This window comes from Chamaea fasciata, unplaced genomic scaffold (genome assembly GCF_029207755.1).
Source record: "Chamaea fasciata isolate MVZ Bird 193981 ecotype frontalis unplaced genomic scaffold, bChaFas1.0.hap1 SCAF_29, whole genome shotgun sequence".
NCBI lineage: Eukaryota > Metazoa > Chordata > Aves > Passeriformes > Sylviidae > Chamaea > Chamaea fasciata.
The window spans coordinates 787,025-806,315 of record NW_027094114.1 but is presented as its reverse complement, the minus strand read 5'-3'; the positions used below and the strand labels follow the sequence as shown (position 1 = coordinate 806,315).

General features: G+C 39.7%; 1 protein-coding gene across 5 annotated transcripts in view; it reads left to right on the top strand.

Annotated features, from left to right (window-relative positions):
* Window positions 1–19,291, top strand: part of LOC136302432 (transportin-1-like) — a 140,851-nt gene that overhangs the window by 118,637 nt on the left and 2,923 nt on the right. For 3 of the 5 annotated variants that reach the window (XM_066205932.1, XM_066205929.1, XM_066205930.1), the window contains 9 exons: window positions 602–709; window positions 912–1,070; window positions 1,167–1,254; window positions 2,124–2,246; window positions 2,457–2,552; window positions 5,344–5,419; window positions 6,205–6,304; window positions 7,706–7,780; window positions 14,312–14,454. In XM_066205932.1, the coding sequence (XP_066062029.1) occupies window positions 602–709; window positions 912–1,070; window positions 1,167–1,254; window positions 2,124–2,246; window positions 2,457–2,552; window positions 5,344–5,419; window positions 6,205–6,304; window positions 7,706–7,780; window positions 14,312–14,419 (933 nt within the window). In that variant the 3' untranslated portion in view covers window positions 14,420–14,454. The remainder of the gene's footprint in view (window positions 1–601; window positions 710–911; window positions 1,071–1,166; window positions 1,255–2,123; window positions 2,247–2,456; window positions 2,553–5,343; window positions 5,420–6,204; window positions 6,305–7,705; window positions 7,781–14,311; window positions 14,455–19,291) is intronic. The other 2 variants (XM_066205933.1, XM_066205931.1) reach the window with 1 other exon arrangement.

The window sequence follows — 19,291 nt, the reverse complement described above, 5'->3', positions numbered from 1 at the left end:
ATGTTAAGTTTAGCAGAAGTCTTTTAGAATTATTTTTCCCCTGCCGTTCATGAGTGTTTTCTTTTGGATTCTTTGTTTTTAAAAAATTGTTCCATCCCTGTTGTTCTTGTCTTTTCTCCTTGCTTTCCCTTCATCCCTTCATTAAAACAATTACTGACAGGCTGAAGGTATGAACCAGACAATGTAGTCTGTTCTCTGTACTTTCCAAATGTGAAGCAGGAAAACACTTCTAGAGAAATTAGTTTAATAACTCTTGGGTAAAGTTAAGGCTTGTACATTGCCAGCATAGTGAAGTGTAGTGTAAATGCTAGCTTAATTACAGTAATTGTCTTCATATAAACTGCCTTGGCACCTCGAAGAAGATGCTGCTTTCAAGAAATTTTCTCAACTGACATATGTAGGAGAGAGTAACAATTAGCTGACAGTTGCCTTGGCTCAGCTAATCAGTACTACCCTTTCCAGGTTGTTTTTACTTAAACAGTTACTTGTGGGTATACTTAAAATGCTTTTAATTTACTTCACACAAGTAAAGGGTACTAGGGTGAGGTAAAGAAAGTTAGTGTCTCTCTCGCTTTTTTTTTCCTTCTTTATTTTATTCCAGTGCCTGTCATCAGTTGCTACTGCCTTGCAATCTGGATTTCTTCCATACTGTGAGCCTGTGTACCAGCGTTGTGTAAATTTGGTGCAGAAGACTCTTGCACAAGCCATGGTATTTTTCTATTGCTATTCCAATGTTTTCAGAATATGTCATTAAACCAATGTATTAACCACGTAAAGTTAGGGGTTTCCAGGGAGATTTGTAGTATTAACTATTGAGTATTGAATATAAAACTTGTTTGTTTTGTTTTTACTTTTATGCACGTCCCTGAGAAAATCTAATACTCATTTTCAAAATGCATAATTTGTTGCAGTTGCACAATGCTCAGCCAGACCAATATGAGGCTCCAGATAAAGATTTCATGATCGTAGCTCTTGATTTACTCAGTGGTTTAGCTGAAGGACTTGGAGGCAACATTGAACAGCTAGTGGCTTGCAGCAATATCCTGACACTAATGTACCAATGTATGCAGGTGAGATGAGTAATCTGTTTAATCCAATAATTTTCTTTCTAAAGAGAATCAGAAGCACTTCTAGAATTGTCAGGTTTTTTTTCTTCCTCTCTTTAGGATAAAATGCCTGAGGTACGGCAGAGTTCTTTTGCACTGTTAGGTGATCTGACAAAGGCGTGTTTTCAGCATGTTAAGCCTTGCATTGGTATGTTTATTTTACATATTAAATAATTAACTTGTTTTACAAACTGATAGGAGGCTGGTTTAGCCATTATTAAGTTACGTTTTCTGTGGGTTACCTTGTTATGGTGTTGGAGATTTTAGTTTTCTTTTATCAGCAAGGATCTCTGGTCTTTTCTCCTTTAAACTGTCTTTAAGACATGTTGTTCTTTTTATAGACAGTGCAAAAGTTCATTTTGTTGCTTGATTTTTATAATGTAACATGCTTCCTGTTTTCCTGGAATACAGCAAAACAGATGTATTTAGACTTCAATTAGAACAGTTGCTTTGTAGGTTTTTTGCTCTACTAGACTCTGAATGCCTGGATAGGCTTGGAATTTAAATGTTAGTGAAATATTAGTCACAAAGATAGATTATAACATCTGTCATTTTAATCAAAGCTGGAATTTGCTTTCTAGGCTTCAATGTTGTTGGCTGTTGGGGGTTTTGGGGGCGGGCTTGGTGTTGTGTTTGGTGTTTTTTGTTTTTGTTGCTGAAGGGGCTGTTTGTTTTTGGGAAAGGTGTTTGGTAATTTTTTTTTTAACACAGATGAGTACATAGCTATCCAGATGTGCTTTTCTTTCCCTACTCCTGGGAAGGGGGAAAAAAAGTTTCTAGAGTTACATAAATGTAAAATCTATTAGAAATATTTTTAAATCATAGTTTGAAAGGATTTGCATTGATCTGCTTAGGTTGTATCATCCAGATTAATCTGATATATAGCAAAAATACAGCTCTTGTTAATTCAAGTGTAATGCTTTACAAGAATTTAAATATGCTTACATAATTTTTTTTAAACTCCCTCTCCTTGTGATCTTCCAGTAATGGAACAAGATGGTTGTATTGTGTGATGAGATTTTAAAATGTCGTTCTTTCTAGCTGATTTCATGCCCATTTTGGGAACAAACCTAAACCCAGAATTCATTTCAGTGTGTAACAATGCCACCTGGGCAATTGGAGAAATCTCCATCCAAATGGGTAAGATTTTTTTTCTTTGAATATTTGCATATTTAAAATGGTTTGTTTGGGTTGTGGATTGTTTTTTATTTCTAGTGATGTTTTCATGTTAAAAAATTAAATTCAGTTTTACATTCTTGTCTTTGACAGTAAGTTCGATGTACCGATCTAAATAGATTATGTATATTAATGGTCATTTTGTTCTGAATGGGGTTTTTTTGTCTGTTTCAGGTATAGAGATGCAGCATTATATTCCAATGGTGTTGCACCAGCTTGTAGAAATAATTAACAGACCCAACACACCAAAGACATTGTTAGAGAACACAGGTATCCAAAAACTGAATAATTTATGGTGAAGGGAATTAATTTTTTTTTCTACAATGATTTAAAAAATGGAGTAGAACTTATTTTGTTGCTATATATTTGGGTTTTATAAGCAAAAACAACTGTTTTGCAGAAACTCTTACAAGTCTCAGTCTTGCAGAAAAATATCCATCAAATATCTTGATTATTAAAGTTATTTCTTTCTCACCTTTATAGAGTTTTATATTTATTTATAATCTATTTAAGTATTCTTCCAGTTTTATGTATGTATACAATATGACAGATGTATGCAGTAACACTGACTTAGTGACTTTACACTGATTTTAATATATGCATGTCCTTTCATGTGTACTGTATGTGTCTAGTGTTTGAAACTAATGTAATTGGCATATATATAACAAATAATGAACTCTGAATTTACAATAATGCACTGTTTTTCAACATTAATTTGTAGTAATATGCACAAAAATCTAGATCTGTGATGGCAGTTTTACCACAACATAACTGAAATCATGTATTATTTCTATTACCTGGTAACTTAATAACAAATTTCTGAAAAGAAGTCTTAACAGTGGCATGTATGCTTCTATGTTCTGGCCAACTGCTTTGCCTTCCAAATTAGAAGCAGTCCCCAAATGCCTTATTGAACTGAAATTTCTGAGGCTTGATTTTTTGCATTTATAGAGGGCATGTTCTGGCATGAAGAGCACCTTCCATACTTCAGCAAAACTTTATTAATAATTTAACAGATTTCAGGTTTACTATTTTACCAACTGAGAATCTTTTCACATTTTTTTTTTGTTTGAAAACTGTCTTGTTAGAAAAATGATAGCTTAGTCATTATACTGAACATAATTGAAAATGATGCAAATTCAGTGCTTGTTACATTTGGGCTTGAGCTAAGTATGAGATAAATTGGGATTTCTTTCTATGCATATTTTTCCTTCAGTATTCTCTACACTCCATCCCCTATTTAGTATGGAAGGTGAACTTGAAGGAAAAATTGCCTAGTTGTCTGGCATATTATAGGTACTGCTTTTTGAAAAGATAATTTTCATGCTAGTTGCTTGTTATGAAATGCACCATGGAATAGTATAGCAATATAAATTTTCTTACCCCTTGTTCCCAACCCCCTTCATCTGCATTGATGGATATGTAATATCTGTATCTGCGAAACATCCAGTACCTAAAAGTTTGCTTCCATCACTGCTAGAAAATTTTTTTAGGCATCCAAACACTGACATTTTTTTAGTATCTTGTTACTTTAAATGCAGATGCATAACTGCACATAAATGTTGAGTGTGGTGTAATTATAAGTTTGTTGTGGGATATTCTGCTATATGCCATTGGTATGTGCAAGAGTATTAATATTTTCTACTGTAGGTTGTTATGTAATAAGTTATGAAAACACTTCTGTTATGGAAACATATGAGATCAGCTTAAGTAAAATAGTAGCATAGAAAATAATAAGTGCATGCCAAAAAGTTAAACTTTGACAGAAATTACTATTCCTTGTACAGACTCTAGCTGTGAGAATTTACAGATAAACCTTAAAAGTGCACTTTAATTTGAAAGTATCACTTCAAATGAAGTTTTATGTTAGATCTGCTGAAAATTTTAAATCAAGTGATGTCTGGGCAAAATAGTACATTACCGGTGAGATGTAGCTTTCATGGAATGGGTACATTTTAAACCGCTAGTGTATCCTACACTAAACTTTTATTGGAGAAAGCATCATCTGCTTTATTGCATGTTTCTTGAAACTGTTCACAAATGCCTGTTAATTAGTGTTGCATAGTATGTCCCTTGAACATAGGTTTCCTTTCTCTGCTTCATATAAATCTGCTGGATTTTAGTATTATTCATGTATTTTGCTTCAAGTAATCCTGATACATTATTTCCCATCTTCACTTTTACTAAAGATTAATCTTTTGTGAATTGAGCAAACACCATTAAAACACACTTGCATGATGATATTATCTTCAGTCTGGCCCTCAGAATAAAGGACCACAATACTTAATCATTCAGAGAAGCAGTTTTACCTTTTTTTTTGTCTTTATGCTTTTGTATCAAAAGTCAGATTATTATACAACTTTTATGAGGAAGTTTTTCTGAACAGGAGAAGTATTTGGATTAAAAAACTGATTTTCTCCAGTCAGTTGCTTTGAGCTAGCAACCACTTTAATTTTTCTACAAGATTATAAAGAAAGCAAATATTTGGGTCTCTGAGAGGGTTTAATCTATTTAGTGTTTATTAGATAGACCACAGTGTATTCCGTGTAAAAGTGTTTATAAATGTATTTTTACTGATAGTAGGCTTATTAAAATCTTGAATTCTAAATATTGAAAAAATAAAATATTTAGGACTACTTGATACTGAAACTGAAAATGGTTAATTCTTTTCTATCAATAGTATCCATAATAGTATTTTTATTTAAAAATTTGTAGTGTATAGTAGGTAAATTTACTGTAAGAGGTGATTCTGAAGAGAGCAGAATGACTGCTTACATCAGAAAGCCTTTGTATTTCAAATTGTGCTTCTTGGTGTTCTCTCATTTACTTCTTTAATTTTTCTTTTACCCTTGAAACTATACCATATATGTTGCTGCCTCTTATTCAAGGGGTTGTAATAAACAGCACTGGTGAAATCTTATGTTTACTATCATATACAGATTCTGTTGGCTTCTGTTTCTGAGTTATTTGTTGTTTTTTCTTTATTTTTTCTCCTCCCCCCTCATTTGCTCATGTCTTGGTTGGCGTTTGGTGGTGTATAACCGTGATTGCATTACCTTAGCAATAACAATTGGTCGTCTTGGTTACGTTTGTCCTCAAGAGGTGGCCCCCATGCTACAGCAGTTTATAAGACCCTGGTGTGTATTATTCAAATTTTTTTTTAATTCATTTTTCTTCACTTTCTTTCTTTCTTTCTTCTATCTCACTTTTAGATATATTTTCAGTTGGTTACAAAATCTCAATCCTTAATCATTGCCAACCATGTGACTAATCTTGTCCTATCAGGTTTGTGAGTTTTTAGTAGCACTGTCATGTATTCTTTATGTTGTGGCTAACGACTAATTTATGCATGGGATAAGATTGTCACATGCTTGTGTGTTAAAGCTTGACTATGAAAGAGCATTTTAAAATCCACGAGAATGATAACACAATGCATGCAAATACTCTCAAATTTAACTGCATTACTTTACTTGAAATCCAGTCTGAGGCTTGAATTGCTGTAAGGAATATATTTCTATACTTGTTATGTATAAAATAGCTTGCTTGCTGCTGTAAGGGTAAATAATTGTTCTTTAAGTGATATCTGACATAATTCATATTGCAATAGTATTATATGTTCTGCTTCTAATAATGATAGTTTCTATAATTATTTTATATATGTGTTTCTTTTGTATTTAATGGAATACAGGTCACACTTTCTAACTGTATATAGTGCAATAGGAGAGCAAGATTCTGTAGATGATACCTAATGGGAATATACTAGTAAATACTGTGTGCGACAACTATCTTTCTAAGTGTTCAAAATAGTGTTTCAGATAATCTTATCAGTGTGACTTATTCCATCAAATGCTGTCATCTAATCCTGACTTGATTGAATGAAAAAGTAATAGAATTAGTTAAGTTTTGCTCTCCAACTTACCAGGTGTACTTCTCTGCGAAATATAAGAGACAACGAGGAAAAGGATTCAGCATTCCGTGGGATATGTACCATGATCTCAGTCAACCCCAGTGGAGTGGTCCAAGTAAGATATATAAATAGATCTTTTTTCTTTGCTCATGTGAAATGTAATGAAAGCTGTATACGGAGTAGGAAAAAATTTAGCTTGATGTCAATTCCCAGTAGTATGTGCTGTAACTTCTTTTTAGGCATCAAGGAGACCAAACTGTTTATATTTCAAATTGTCCATATCATGAGACTTCAGGATTTCTGCTTCAGTAATTATCACCTATGGAGAGGAAAAGACAGCATTGTTAAATTCATTATTGTCTTTTACTTACAAGGAATATGTCAATAATGAACTTTGATTAACTGTATTTTGATACTTCTATCAGTCTTTTTATGTTGATGATATGTATGAAAATACAAGGCAAAAACTGACATACAGAAACCTATTTTTCAGATACAATCTAGGCTTTTAAAAAAAGAAACAACAAAAACAACACTCCTTCATTCTTAAAACTTGGGCAGGGAAGATTCTCTTTCAACTTTGGATATATTGCTTAAATAGTCAATATGACAAGGAAGATGCATTTCTTTAAAAGAAATTGTACATCTCAAGAATAGAATATGATTTGCTCTTTAGTTTGTGCAGCTCCAAAGTAAAGCTGTATGAAGGTAATATTTTCTAAGAGGAAAAAAAAGGTGAATTTCCCCCCCCTCTGCCTGGAATCCTTCCCCCTGAAATGCAAGAACTGAACCTCTAGTTTTGAATATTTCAGTTCATTTCACTTATCCCCTATCTTGTACTTAGCATTTCCCTCTTCTACTATCTGTTTTTTGACAGCTTAAACGGAGGGAGCAATTAAGGACTCTCTTCATTATCCCAGCTCTCCTCTTATGTAGTTGCTATCCTCAGTTCCTATCCAAAAATGTGCATTATCAACTTAATCATTAAGACTGATGTTTTAATGGTATAGTAGGAGGTAATGCAAAATACTGATTTTGGGGTAGCTTTAGTTTTGAACATGTACACACTCTACGTATCCCAGAAACAACTTCTGGCACTGCTTAAAATACAACAGCTTTTTTCCCAACTGAAAATACATGAGAGTAAGTTGCAAGTGTGATCCTCAGTTTGTTATTAAGATGATTGGTTCTCTAACTTGTAATGTGTACTGAAAGAATTAGTTAGATAAGTGTGGTGTGGGAGGGGAGGCGTTTGTTGATTTGGGGTGTTTTTAACTGTGGTTCGATTTAATAAAAAATCCTATTAAACAAAGGTATTCCTACACTTTGCTATTTCTATTTCCATATACTTAAACATACAATAGCTTACCATTACTGTCTGAATTAAATAGAAAATAAAGGCATAAAACTAAAAGCAGTTGTGAATTAAGATCAGATACCCCGCATAGTTCATAGAACAAACATTGGGCACTATAAATGTGAGGTTCCTAACCCATGTGATTGTTTAATCTTATAGGACTTTATATTTTTTTGTGATGCTGTTGCATCGTGGATTAACCCAAAAGATGATCTCCGAGACATGTTCTGTAAGGTAATGTTTCTAGTATTACAGTATATCTGAACTGTGGTTACTTTTGGATCCTTTTTTTTTTCTTGTTTTCTATTTCCATTATTAGCACTTACTGTATTTGTGGTCATGAAGGCTTTCTTGCAGTCATAAACTTTCAAACAAAACATCATAAAAATCTGATTTTTTTAACCTATATTTTTATAATGTTCAGCCTACTATGTTTTGGCTGCATTTGGAAGAACAGGGGGTTTTATATGACATAGAAAACTTTTTTTTTTTCCCATTTTTTTTCTTTTCTAGAAAATAAGATCTGTGTGGTTTAAGACCCACCCCTCCCAAGAATTTTTTTTTTTTTTTAGAAATATCTAGAAAATTGAAAATGGAAAAATCTTCCAGTAGTATCCTGATCTGTTTATCTTGCTCCAGCTGAAAATAAGTTTTTGGGACTGCTTAACACTCCTCAGAATTCCTCTTGGATAAGCAAGTCTTCAAGAAACTTATGTACAGAGATAGCCAAGAATGCATCCCTAGACAAAATGTCAATAGAATTTAAGCAAAAGAACTGTTTGCCTTGTGTAAAATAAACAAAACACACACAGCGACAGAAAGTACTATGTTCTGTTTATGCACTGGTGTCTTCAGTTAAAAACCATAACAAAATAAACTTATTTCAGTTTCATGCACAGATGCTGTTATTGTTCAGTAGTGTGGCTTTCCTTGTATGTTGTAAAGTGAAATCTCAAGTTTTAGCAAGTATGTATCAAGAGTTAATGGTCCTCTTAAAGATAGAACATATATCTAAGTACATACTTGGACTGTGGGCCAATATTGGCACTTCCTCTTCAAGTAATGCCAAGTGTGCGCATCAGAACGGACTAGAACATTGAAATCCTGTCTTGAGTATCAAAGACACAAATCTCACTGTCCTAGTTAGGAGACCAATTATCTGAGAAGCTTCAAAGGAATATCAGGGTCAGGAAATGCATGGCTGTGAATATTCTAGCATCAGCATAAGGAAGCAGGAAATACAAGCTTAAAAGAAAGTCCAGAATGCTGTCTGTGATGGTTGTTCAAAGCAGTATCAGTACATGTTTCTGTCCTGGTCCTTCAGCATTCAATACTTGCTTCAATAAGCTATGCTCCTCTTTTTCAGATTCTTTCCAGGATATCCACGTGGGATCTAATGCATTCAAAGTAGATACAGTGTTTCTTGGTCACTTGGCTTAAGGACATCCTTGCTTTTTAAAGTGTATTTTTTGTGGTTTTTGCCAAGCAAGGACAGAGAAAAGGCTTTCTTCAAATGATGGCATACAAATTTTTTAGATTATTTCCTCATTGGAATGAGTTTTTATGTTAGTTGAATACATGATTTTTGTAGTCCAGTTACATATTTTCCAGCAATAATTGCGCCTTTTAGAAATAATGAGAAAAAAAAATTTGTAGTCCTCTGAGGTTTCTCTTGATAGTGGATAGTGTTTGGGTTTTGGGGGGATGGGTTGGTTGGTTTGTTGGTTTTGGAGCACTAGAGCTAAGAGAGAAAATACTCTTTCCAAGAGCAAAGGTGCATGAGCTGCCAGTGTTGAGATCTGATATATACCCTAATTGTATCACGTTTTACAAAAGCAAGATATCTGAAAACTGTAACTGAAGCTCAATTGCTAAAATTGTCATGTAAGATAATGTTTTAAAAGTGCTCCTTTTGTTGTACCTGAACATTCTTAGATTTTTTTGGTAGTTTCTTGGCAGCTGGCAAATCAGACTTTTGGTTAGGAAAGAGAGGTGAATCTCTCTGTGGAAGGCCTCTTTCAGGGAGAAAAGCAATAAATTAACTTGTGACACTGTAATATTATTTCTACATGCTGTTTAAGAACAGCTCTACTTGAGAAAGTTGTGTTGAGGGTGAACTCAGTATCATGAGCTTTAACTTTGACATTGCCTTTTTTGTGAGGATGTCTTCATGATACTGTTCCACAACTCAGTACCCTTCAGTTTAAAAAAGAAAAACAAACCAAAGCTTTAGAGACTGCATTATTTTCTATTAAGAGGAGCTAAAATACTAAGACCTTTTTGACAGTGTCATTCAATTTTTGTAGCTTTCAGTTAATTTATTACATTGGAGGGTCCAGACTGAAACCTGTACATTTGATTATTTATTTTTTCCCCTCATGCTGTGGATCCCTGTTCTTTCAAAACACAAAAGATTTTAATAGCTTCCTTTTTAGTTACAGTTTTCTACAGATTCCATGGAAAAAACACAGCTCTCACAGGATACTTTTGTTTTTTGCAAGAAATTGCCAGGCATTCATTCTGTCAACTGCTGGCGGTGGTTCTGGCTCAGCTTTCCTCCGAGAACATATTACAGGTTTAAAAAAAAATAAATGTGAACTCAGTAATCTTAACATATAAACTATGTCAATTGACAAAATGCTTAGCCTAACTCTAGGTTGTGACCATAGTCATTAAAACTACATATACACACATATGTATATTTATATTTATATAGAATATATATTTATATATTTTATGCAAATCTGTGTGTGTAGCTTTATTGTATATGTCATCCTTAAATGAAATGCTGGGTTTTTTCCTTTAAGAAAGACATTAGAATCATAGGATCACAAAAAGGTTTGGATTGGAAGGGATTTTTAAGATCATCTAGTTCCAACCTACTGCCACAGCCAGAAACACTTTTCACTAGACCAGGTTGCTCAATGCTCCATCCAACTTGGCCTTGAATACCTCCAGGGATAGGGAGTCCTCAACCTCTCTGGGCAACCTGTTCCAGTGTCTCATCACCTTCACAGCATCTAATCTAAACCTGCCCCCTTTGAATTTGAAGTCATTCCCCCTTGTCCTATCACTCCATGTCCTTGTGTAAAGGCCCTCTCCAACTCTCTTATAAGCCCCCTTTAAGTACTGGAAGGTGCTCTAAGGTCTCCTTGGGGCCTTCACTTCTCCAGGCTGAACAACCCCAACTCTCTCAGCCTGTCTTCATAGAAGAGGGGCTCCAGCCCTCTGATCAGCTTAGTGGCCTCCTCTGGACTTGCTCCAACAGGTAAACATCTTTCTTGTGTTGAGGACCCCAGAACTGCATGCAATACTCAAGTGGGGTCTCAGGAGAGCAGAGTAGAAGGGGAGAATCCCCCTCTCTTCACCTGCTGGCCACGGTGCTTTGGATGCAGCCCAGGATACAGTTGGTATCTGGGCTGCAAGTGCATACTGCTGAGTCATGTCAAGCTTTTTGTCCACAAACACAACTTGTATAAACTCCCTCTCCATCTTTCTTCAGGTACCAGAAGGCTGCAATTAGGTCACCCCAAAGCCTTCTCTTTTCCAGGCTGAACAACCCCAGCTCTCAGCACATCTTTGTAGGAGAGGTGCTCCATCCCTCTAATCATCTTGATGGCCTCCTCTGGACTCACTCCAACAGGTCCATGTCCTTCCTGTGCTGGGGACCCCAGAGTTGGATGCAATACTCCAGGTGGCATCTTGCCAGAGCAGAGGGGCAGAATCCTTTCCCTTGACCTGCTGGTCACATCTCTTGATGTAGCCCAGAATACAATTGGCTTTCTGAGCTGCAAGCACACATTGCCAGCTCATGTCCAGCCTCTCATCCAACAGCACCACCAAGTCCTTCTTGGCAGGGCTGCTCTCAATCTGTTCATCACCCAGCCTGTGTTGATACTAGGCATTGACCTGACCTAGGTACAGTACCAGCACTTGGGGTCTTTTTAAACCTCATGTGATTCCCATGGGCAATGGGACTTGGACTTGTTGAATTTCATGAGGTTCACACAGACCCACCTCTCAAGCCTGTCCAGGTCCCTCTGGATGCCATCCCTTCCCTCCAGTGTGTCTACCCCACCACACAACTCAGTGTCACTGGCAAACTTGCTGAGGGTGCACTCAATCCCAGTGTCCATGTCACTGACACAGATGTTAAACAGTGCTGGTCCCAACACTGACCCCTGAGGACACCACTTGTCACTGGTCTCCACTTGGACATTGAGCTGTTGACCCTGCTTTGAGTGTGACCATCCAGCCAATTCCTTATCCACTGAGTGGTCCACCCATCAAATCCACATCTCTTCAGTTTAGAGCCCAAGATGTCATGCAAGACAGTGTAAAATGCTTTGCACAAGTCCAGGTATATAATATCAGTTGCTCTTCCCTCATCCACCACTACTGTAACCTCATCATGTAAGGCCACCAAATTTTTCAGGCGTTTTGCCTTTGGTGAAGCCATGGTGGCTGTCAGCAATCACCACCTTATTTTTCATGTGCCTTAGCATAGTTTCCAGGAGGATCTGCTCCATGACCCTGCCTGGCACCAAGGTGAGACTGACTGGCCTGTAGTTCTCTGGGACTTCCTTATTTCCCTTTTTAAAAATGGGATTTATGTGTCCCCTTTTCCAGTCAGGGGAAACTTCACTGGACTGCCATGACTTCTTAAATATGATGGATAGTGGCTTAGCCACTTCCTTGGCCAGTTCCCTCAGGACCAATGGATGTATCTCATCAGGTCCCATGGACTTGTGCACCTTCAGGTACCCTAAATGGTTTTGAATCCAGTCTCAGTCCCTGCTTTCATCTTCTGGAACTTGAACAGTATATCTGGAACGCTTGTTGGTGAAGACTGAGGGAAAAAAGTCATTGAGTACCTCAGCTTTCTCCATGTACTGAGTAACCAGGTCTCCCATATCCTTCCTGAGAAGACCCACATTTTCCCCGGTTTTTCCTTTATCTCAGATGTACCTAAAGAAGCTTTTTTTGTTACCTTTGATGTCCTTGGCCAGGTGAAATTCTGTCAGGGCTTTAGCTATCCTAACCTGATCTCTGACTGTTTGGACAATCTCTGTATTCCTCCTAGGCTACCTTTCCCTGCTTCCACCCTCTGTAAGCTACCTGTTTGTGTTTAAGTTTCTCCAGGAGCTCCTTGTTCATCCACACAGGTATTCTTCCCTGATTTCCTCTTTGTTGGAATGCATTGCTCTTGAGTCTGGAGGAGACAATCCTTGAATATCATCCAGCTCTCTTGGGTCCCTCTTCGCTCCAGGGCTCTATCCCATGGCACTCTACCAAGCAGATCCTTGAAGAGGCCAAAGTCAGCTATCCTGAAATCCAGGGCAGTGAGCTTGTTGTGCACCCTCCTTGCTGCCTCAAGGGTCTTGAACTACACCATTCCATGGTCACTGCAGCCAAGGCTTCCCTTGAGCTTCACATTCCCCACCGGCCTCTCCTTGTTGGTGAGAACAAGGTCCAGCATAGCACCTCTCCTCATGGACTCCTCTTTCACTTGGAGAAAGAAGTTGTCATCAGCACATTCCAGGAACCCTATGGATTGCCTGTGCCCTGCTGTGTCATCCCTCCAACAGATGTCTGGGTAGTTGAAGGCCCCCATGAGAACCAGGGCTTGTGAACGTGAGGCTACTCCTATCTGTCTGCAGAAATCTCATCAGCTCAGTCTTCCTGGTTGGGTGGCCTGTAGCAGACTCCCACTATAATGTCACCTGTCCTTGCCCTCCCTTTAATCCTGATTCACAAGCTCTCAGTCAATTCCTCATCCATCCCCAGGCAGAGCTCCATGCACTCTAGATGGTCATTGACACGGCAACACACCCTCCTCATCTCCCCTGGCCTATCCTTCCTAAAGAGCCTGTATCCTTCCATTCCAGCACTCCAAGTCATAGGAATCATCCCACCACATCTCTGTGATGCCATTAAGATTATAATCTTTCTCCTGTTTGTTTCCCATGCTTCATGCATTGGCATAAAGGCATTTATGTTTGGCCCCAGATGAAGCTGACTTTCTGTCTGGAGTGGCTGGAATTCCTTTGTGCTGCCCTTCAGGTTGTCTCCTGCTGACCTTTGATCTTTCTTCAGGCTCTGGGCATCTCTTGATGGCTACAGCATCTATCTGCTATGAGTGAGATGGCATGCCATCCCACACCTTATCAATGTTAAACCTAATGATGTCCCCCTCCCCCATCATATCTAGTTTAAAGCCCTGTCAATAAGCCCCACTAGCTCTTGACCCAAGACCCTCTTCCTCCTTTGAGAAAGATGAATCTCATCTGAATCCAGCAAGCCAGGTGCCATGAAGGCCACCGCATTATCAAAGCAACCAAAATTTTGGCAGTAACACCAGTCATGGAGCCATGCATTAGTAGACTGGGTCCATCTGTTTTTTTCAATGTCACTGCCTGCACCTAGAAGAACAGAGGAAAAAATAACCTGTGCTCCTGCTTCCCTCACCAACCATCCCAAGGCCTTAAAGTCTCTTTTGATCACCCCTGAACTACACTTTGTGACTTCATTGCCCCTCACATGGAGGACAAGCAATGAATAGTAGTCCAAAGGCTGAACCAGGCTAGGAAGTTTCCTGGACTTACTATTTCTTTTACTACCATTTAAATATTAAACTGAGAAATTCAAATGGACAGATGCAGAATCCAGCAGTTTATGGCTTACTGCATATGCTGCTAGTAAATAATGATCGTGTAACTACTGTTTAATGATTACCTTGATTTCCCTCCCTCCTCTCATTTGTAGATTCTTCATGGATTTAAAAATCAAGTTGGGGATGAGAATTGGAGGCGTTTCTCTGACCAGTTTCCTCTTCCCTTAAAAGAGCGCCTTGCAGCTTACTATGGAGTTTAATCTTATTCACTGTGGCTGCAGTCCCATAATTAGAGGTAAGCACACAAATTGTCCTTGCTAAACAGAGCTGTATAACAAGTCTTCCTCCCTGTTTACATTATATGAAACATAATTAATTCACTAGATTAAAATTTTTCAGATATGCTGGAACAGCTACCTTTCCATACACACAGTAGTGTATCAAGATAAGGTTGGAAATGTAGGTGTAACAATGTGCCTGTTTTGGTTTAATAAGCAAAATGATTACTATAATCCCCAAGCCATCATACTAAAGTAAGAGGCTCCCTTATCTTATGAATTAGTAGATCACTGATGTGGTCTAAAGCAGGGATATTTCCCTAGAACAGGAAAGCAAGTTTGTTAAGACACTTTAGCAATGAGAAGTTAAATACATTCATAACCACATACTATATTACTTTGGCATTGGATAATGTTATGTTAATCATAGAACAATAGAATATCCTGAGTTGGAAGGGACCCATCAGGATCACCAAGTCCAACTCCTGGCCCTGCACAGGACACCCCAAGAATCATACCATGTGCCTGAGAGTATTGTCCAAACACTTCTTGAACTCTGGCAGGCTTGGTTCTCTGACCAATTCCCTGGGGAGCCCAACCACCCTCTGGGTGAAGAACCTTTTCTAAATACCCAACCTAAACATCCTGTGACACAATCTCAGGCCATCCCCTCAGGTCCTGTCACTGGTCACTAGAGAGAAGAGGTCTGCCTGCCCCTCCTCTTCCCTTCATGAGGAAGCTGTAGACTGCAATGAAGTCTACCCTCAGTCTCCTCCAGCCTGAACAAGCCAAGTGACCTCAGCCACTCCTCGTATGGCTTCTCCTCTAGACCCTTAACCATCTCTGTTGCCATCCTTTGGACTCTCTCTAATAGCTTTATATCTTTCTTATATTGTGGTGCCCAAAACTGCACACAGGACTAGAGGTGAGGCTGCACCAGTGCAGAACAGAGTGGAACAATCACCTCCCTTGCCTGTCTGGCAATGCTGTGCCTGATGCACCCCAGGACACAGTTGGCCCTCCTGGCTGCCAGGGCACTGCTGACTCACATTCAACTACCCATGGACCAGGACCCCCAGGTCCCTTTCTGTAGCACTGCTCTCCAGCCTCTTGTTCTCCTGTTTGTCTGTACATGTAGGGTTGCCCCATTCCAGGTGCAGAATCCAGCACTTTTCTTTGTTAAACTCCATGGGGTTGGTGATTGCCCATCCCTATCATTTGTCAAGGTCTCTCTGCAGAGCCTCTTTGCCCTCGAGGGAGTCAATAGGTCCTCCCAGTTTAGTGTCATCAGCAATCTTACTTAGTATCCCTTCATGCCCTGTGTCCAAGTCATTTATCAAGATGTTGAAGAGAAATGAGCCTAAGATGAAGCCCTGCGGAACCCCATTAGTCACTGTTTGGCAGCCTGATGTAACCCCATTTACTATAACTTTGTGCCTGACCCATGAGCCAGTTGCTCACCCATTGTATGATGTGTTTCTCCAGCTGTGTACTGGACATTTTGTCCAGAAAGATACTGTGAGTGTTTATTGAAAGCTTTACTGAAATTCCAAAGACTTCTCTTGGTCGACTAGGTGGATTATCTTGTCATAAGAGGAAATTAAGTTTTACAAGCACGACTTTCGCCTCATGAAGCCATGCTGGCTGTGACCCATGACTTGTCCTTGAGGTGTTTTTCATTAACTCCTAGAGTAACGCTACAGCATTGGTGAGTGAGGCAGAGCAAATGACATCATCTACCTGGACTTTCACAAAGCATTTGACACTGTCCTGTATGACATTCTTGTCTCCAAATTGGAGAGACATGGATTTGATGGACAGACCACTCAGTGGATAAAGAACTGGCTGGATGGCTACATGCAGAGTTGTGGTCAACAGCTCACTGTCCACATGGAGACCAGTGATGAGTGGTGTCCCTCAGGAATCGGTACTGGAGCTGATACTGTTCAACATCTTTGTTGGTGACACGGATAGTGGGATTGAGGCCACCCTCAGCATATTTGCTGATGACACCAAGCTGTGTGGTGTGGTCGACACACTAGAGGGAAGGGATGGCATCTAGAGGGACCTGGACAGTCTTGAGAGGTGGGTCTGTGCAAACCTCTTGAAGTTCAACAAGGCCAAGTTTAAGGTCTTACACCTGGATTGTGGCAATTCCAGACACATCAATACGTTGGGCAAAATGATTGAGAGCAGCCCTGCAGAAGATTTGGGAGTGATGATTGATAAAAAACTCAACATGAGCTGGCAATGTGTGCTTGCAGCCCAGAAAACCAATGGAATCATGGGCTGCTTTCAAATGAGCATGACCAGCAAGTTGAAGGAGGTCTCTCCCCTTCTACTCTGCTCTTGTGAGACCTCCTCCCTTGCATACAGTTCTGTTGTCCCCAACATAAGGACACAGAACTGTTGGAGCAAGTCCAGAGGAGGCCACTAAGTTGATTAATAGGACTCAGCACCTTGCCTATGGAGACAGGCTGAAAAAGTTGGGGGTGTTAAACCTGGAGAAGGTTTTGTGGAGACCTTCCAGTATCTGAAGGGGTCCTATAGGGAAGCCAGATGGACTCTTCGTCAGGAACTGTAATGATTAGACAAGGAGCAATGGGTAAAAATCAAAAGGGGAAATTTAGATTAGATATTAAAAGGAATTATTTTGCTGTGAGGGTGGTGAGACACTGCAACAGGTTGCCCAGGGAAGTTGTGGATGCCCCAACATTGGCAGTGTTCAAAGCCAGGCTGGATAAGGCCTTGAGCAACCTGGTCTAGTGGGAGGTGTCTCTGCCCATGGCAGGAGGGGTTGAGACTTAATGATTTTTAATGTCCATTCCAACCCCTTAACATTCTATGATTCTATGATTGGTGCCATTGTCCTGGCTGTGTGGTCTATAGTAGACTCCCTTGATGACATCCATATTATTTGTTCATTAATCCTTACCCAGAGGTTCTCAACCGTGCCATTGCCAACTGCAAGCTCCCTACATTCGCCTGTCCATTGCATGCAGTGCCACCCCCCACCTTGCTTGCCCTTCCTATCCCTCCTGAAGAGCCTGCAACCATCCAACATGGCACTCCAGTCACAGGACTCATCCCACCAGGTTTTGCTAATGCCACTGTGTTGTGGTTTAGGAATAGTACTCCCCAATTCAGTGCTTCCACAAAGACTATTCCAAGGTAGATGCCACTCACTCACTCCCCCGCTTTCACCTTCCCCCTCCCACTCCTGGGAAGGAGTTGAGAATTGGAGGCTGTCTTGATTTGGAAAGATGGGAGTCTGCCAGGGAAAGCTGGAGCTTCCCTTGGAATGGAGAATATAAACCCCCTCCCTCCAAATTATTATAATTTTGCAATTAAGGGGGCTTTCAGGCAAAGATGTGGGAATAGGAATAACAGTTCTTTACTAGGAATATTAAAAATACAAATGTAGTAGTACAAAAAAAGACAAGCAAACAAAAAAATCCTAGAAACACTGGCAGAGTCAAAATACGACCTGACACCCTGTTGGTCAGGGTATTGGGAGCAGTCCAAATAAGTCCTCCTGGAGTGACAGATGTGGTTCTGTTGGAGTTGAGATGATCCTGTAGAAGGATTCAGTGGTGGCAAGATGGGTCCGGTCTTCCTCTGGGAATCCAGTGGAAAACAAGCTGCTCTGCTGTTCTGAATCTCAGCTTTTATCCAGGTGTCAGGGTCTGCAAATATATGCGGGGAACCTGATGGTTCATTTTAAGGATCTCAAGGTGCAAAAGACACAGTGGGGGACAACTCAGTTTACTCAATCAAAAATGCACCTTTATTTAGTGCCAACAAAATGCGATAGAAGGGAGAGAAATAAAGAATAGTGAGAAAGAGAGAGAAAGAGGGCAAGGGGATTATAGCTACCAATGTGGAGGGACGAGTCCTCGAGGCGTGAAGATGCCTATAGACGCGATCTTCTCCAGTGGGGTGATCACAAAAGTGAGCGGGGGTCTCCAGGGTTTTTATAGGTAACCGAAGCAAGAGGCACAAAGCCAAAGCAGGAACCACCTGGTTAAAGGTTGAATGCTCAGGAACAAGCTGCAAACCGTACCTTTGTCACGGACAAACCAGTTCGGACAGGTGGTCTGGGCTCAGTCCCTTGTGCCATTGTTCTTGCATTTCATTCTCATGGGGCTGCATGCCAGTCCTCTGAGGCTTGGCAAGTGTTCCACCTCAGCCAGGCCAGGGTCTCCTTTCAGAGTCTGGGGTCTCAGTCCTCAATCACTGGAGACAGTTGTGAGACATATCACATCCTTGGACAGACTCTGACACCAGGTAGGAATGCTTGGCTCCGCCCACTGGGTGGAGCATCTCACAATGGGATGATGTAATTTTATCAGTCATGTGGTGAGCCTTAATGGCCCATTAACAGAAGATATTCCCCATAGGGAGGATGGGTTGTGGAAGAGATAAAGAAACACTGCCCCACCTGGTTTTAACAACTGGCCCCTTAACAGAAAGACACCCGCCCCCTCTTCTTCAGAGTTATGAGATAAAGAAAAAAAACACCTCTTCAACCAGTTTCAACAGACTGGGAATAGAATACGTCTTGCACTGCAACCCAAGACAGAGGCACAAAAAGGTGAAAATCACAGATCAAGATAAGAGCAATTTACTGAAACAGCAATGGAGTAATGAAACAGTAATACCAACTATTACTAACAAAAGGTATAAGAAAGAAATTATTTACATAGAAAGTCAAACAATACTGGATCATTTCACCTGCCACTGGAAAGCAGAGAGCGATTCCCTGCTCCCCTCACAAGTGAGGCCTTCACAAGTGAGGTGAGATGGTATCAAATAACATTAGGGTCTGGCCATGCCCCCCTGCTGGCTACTGTA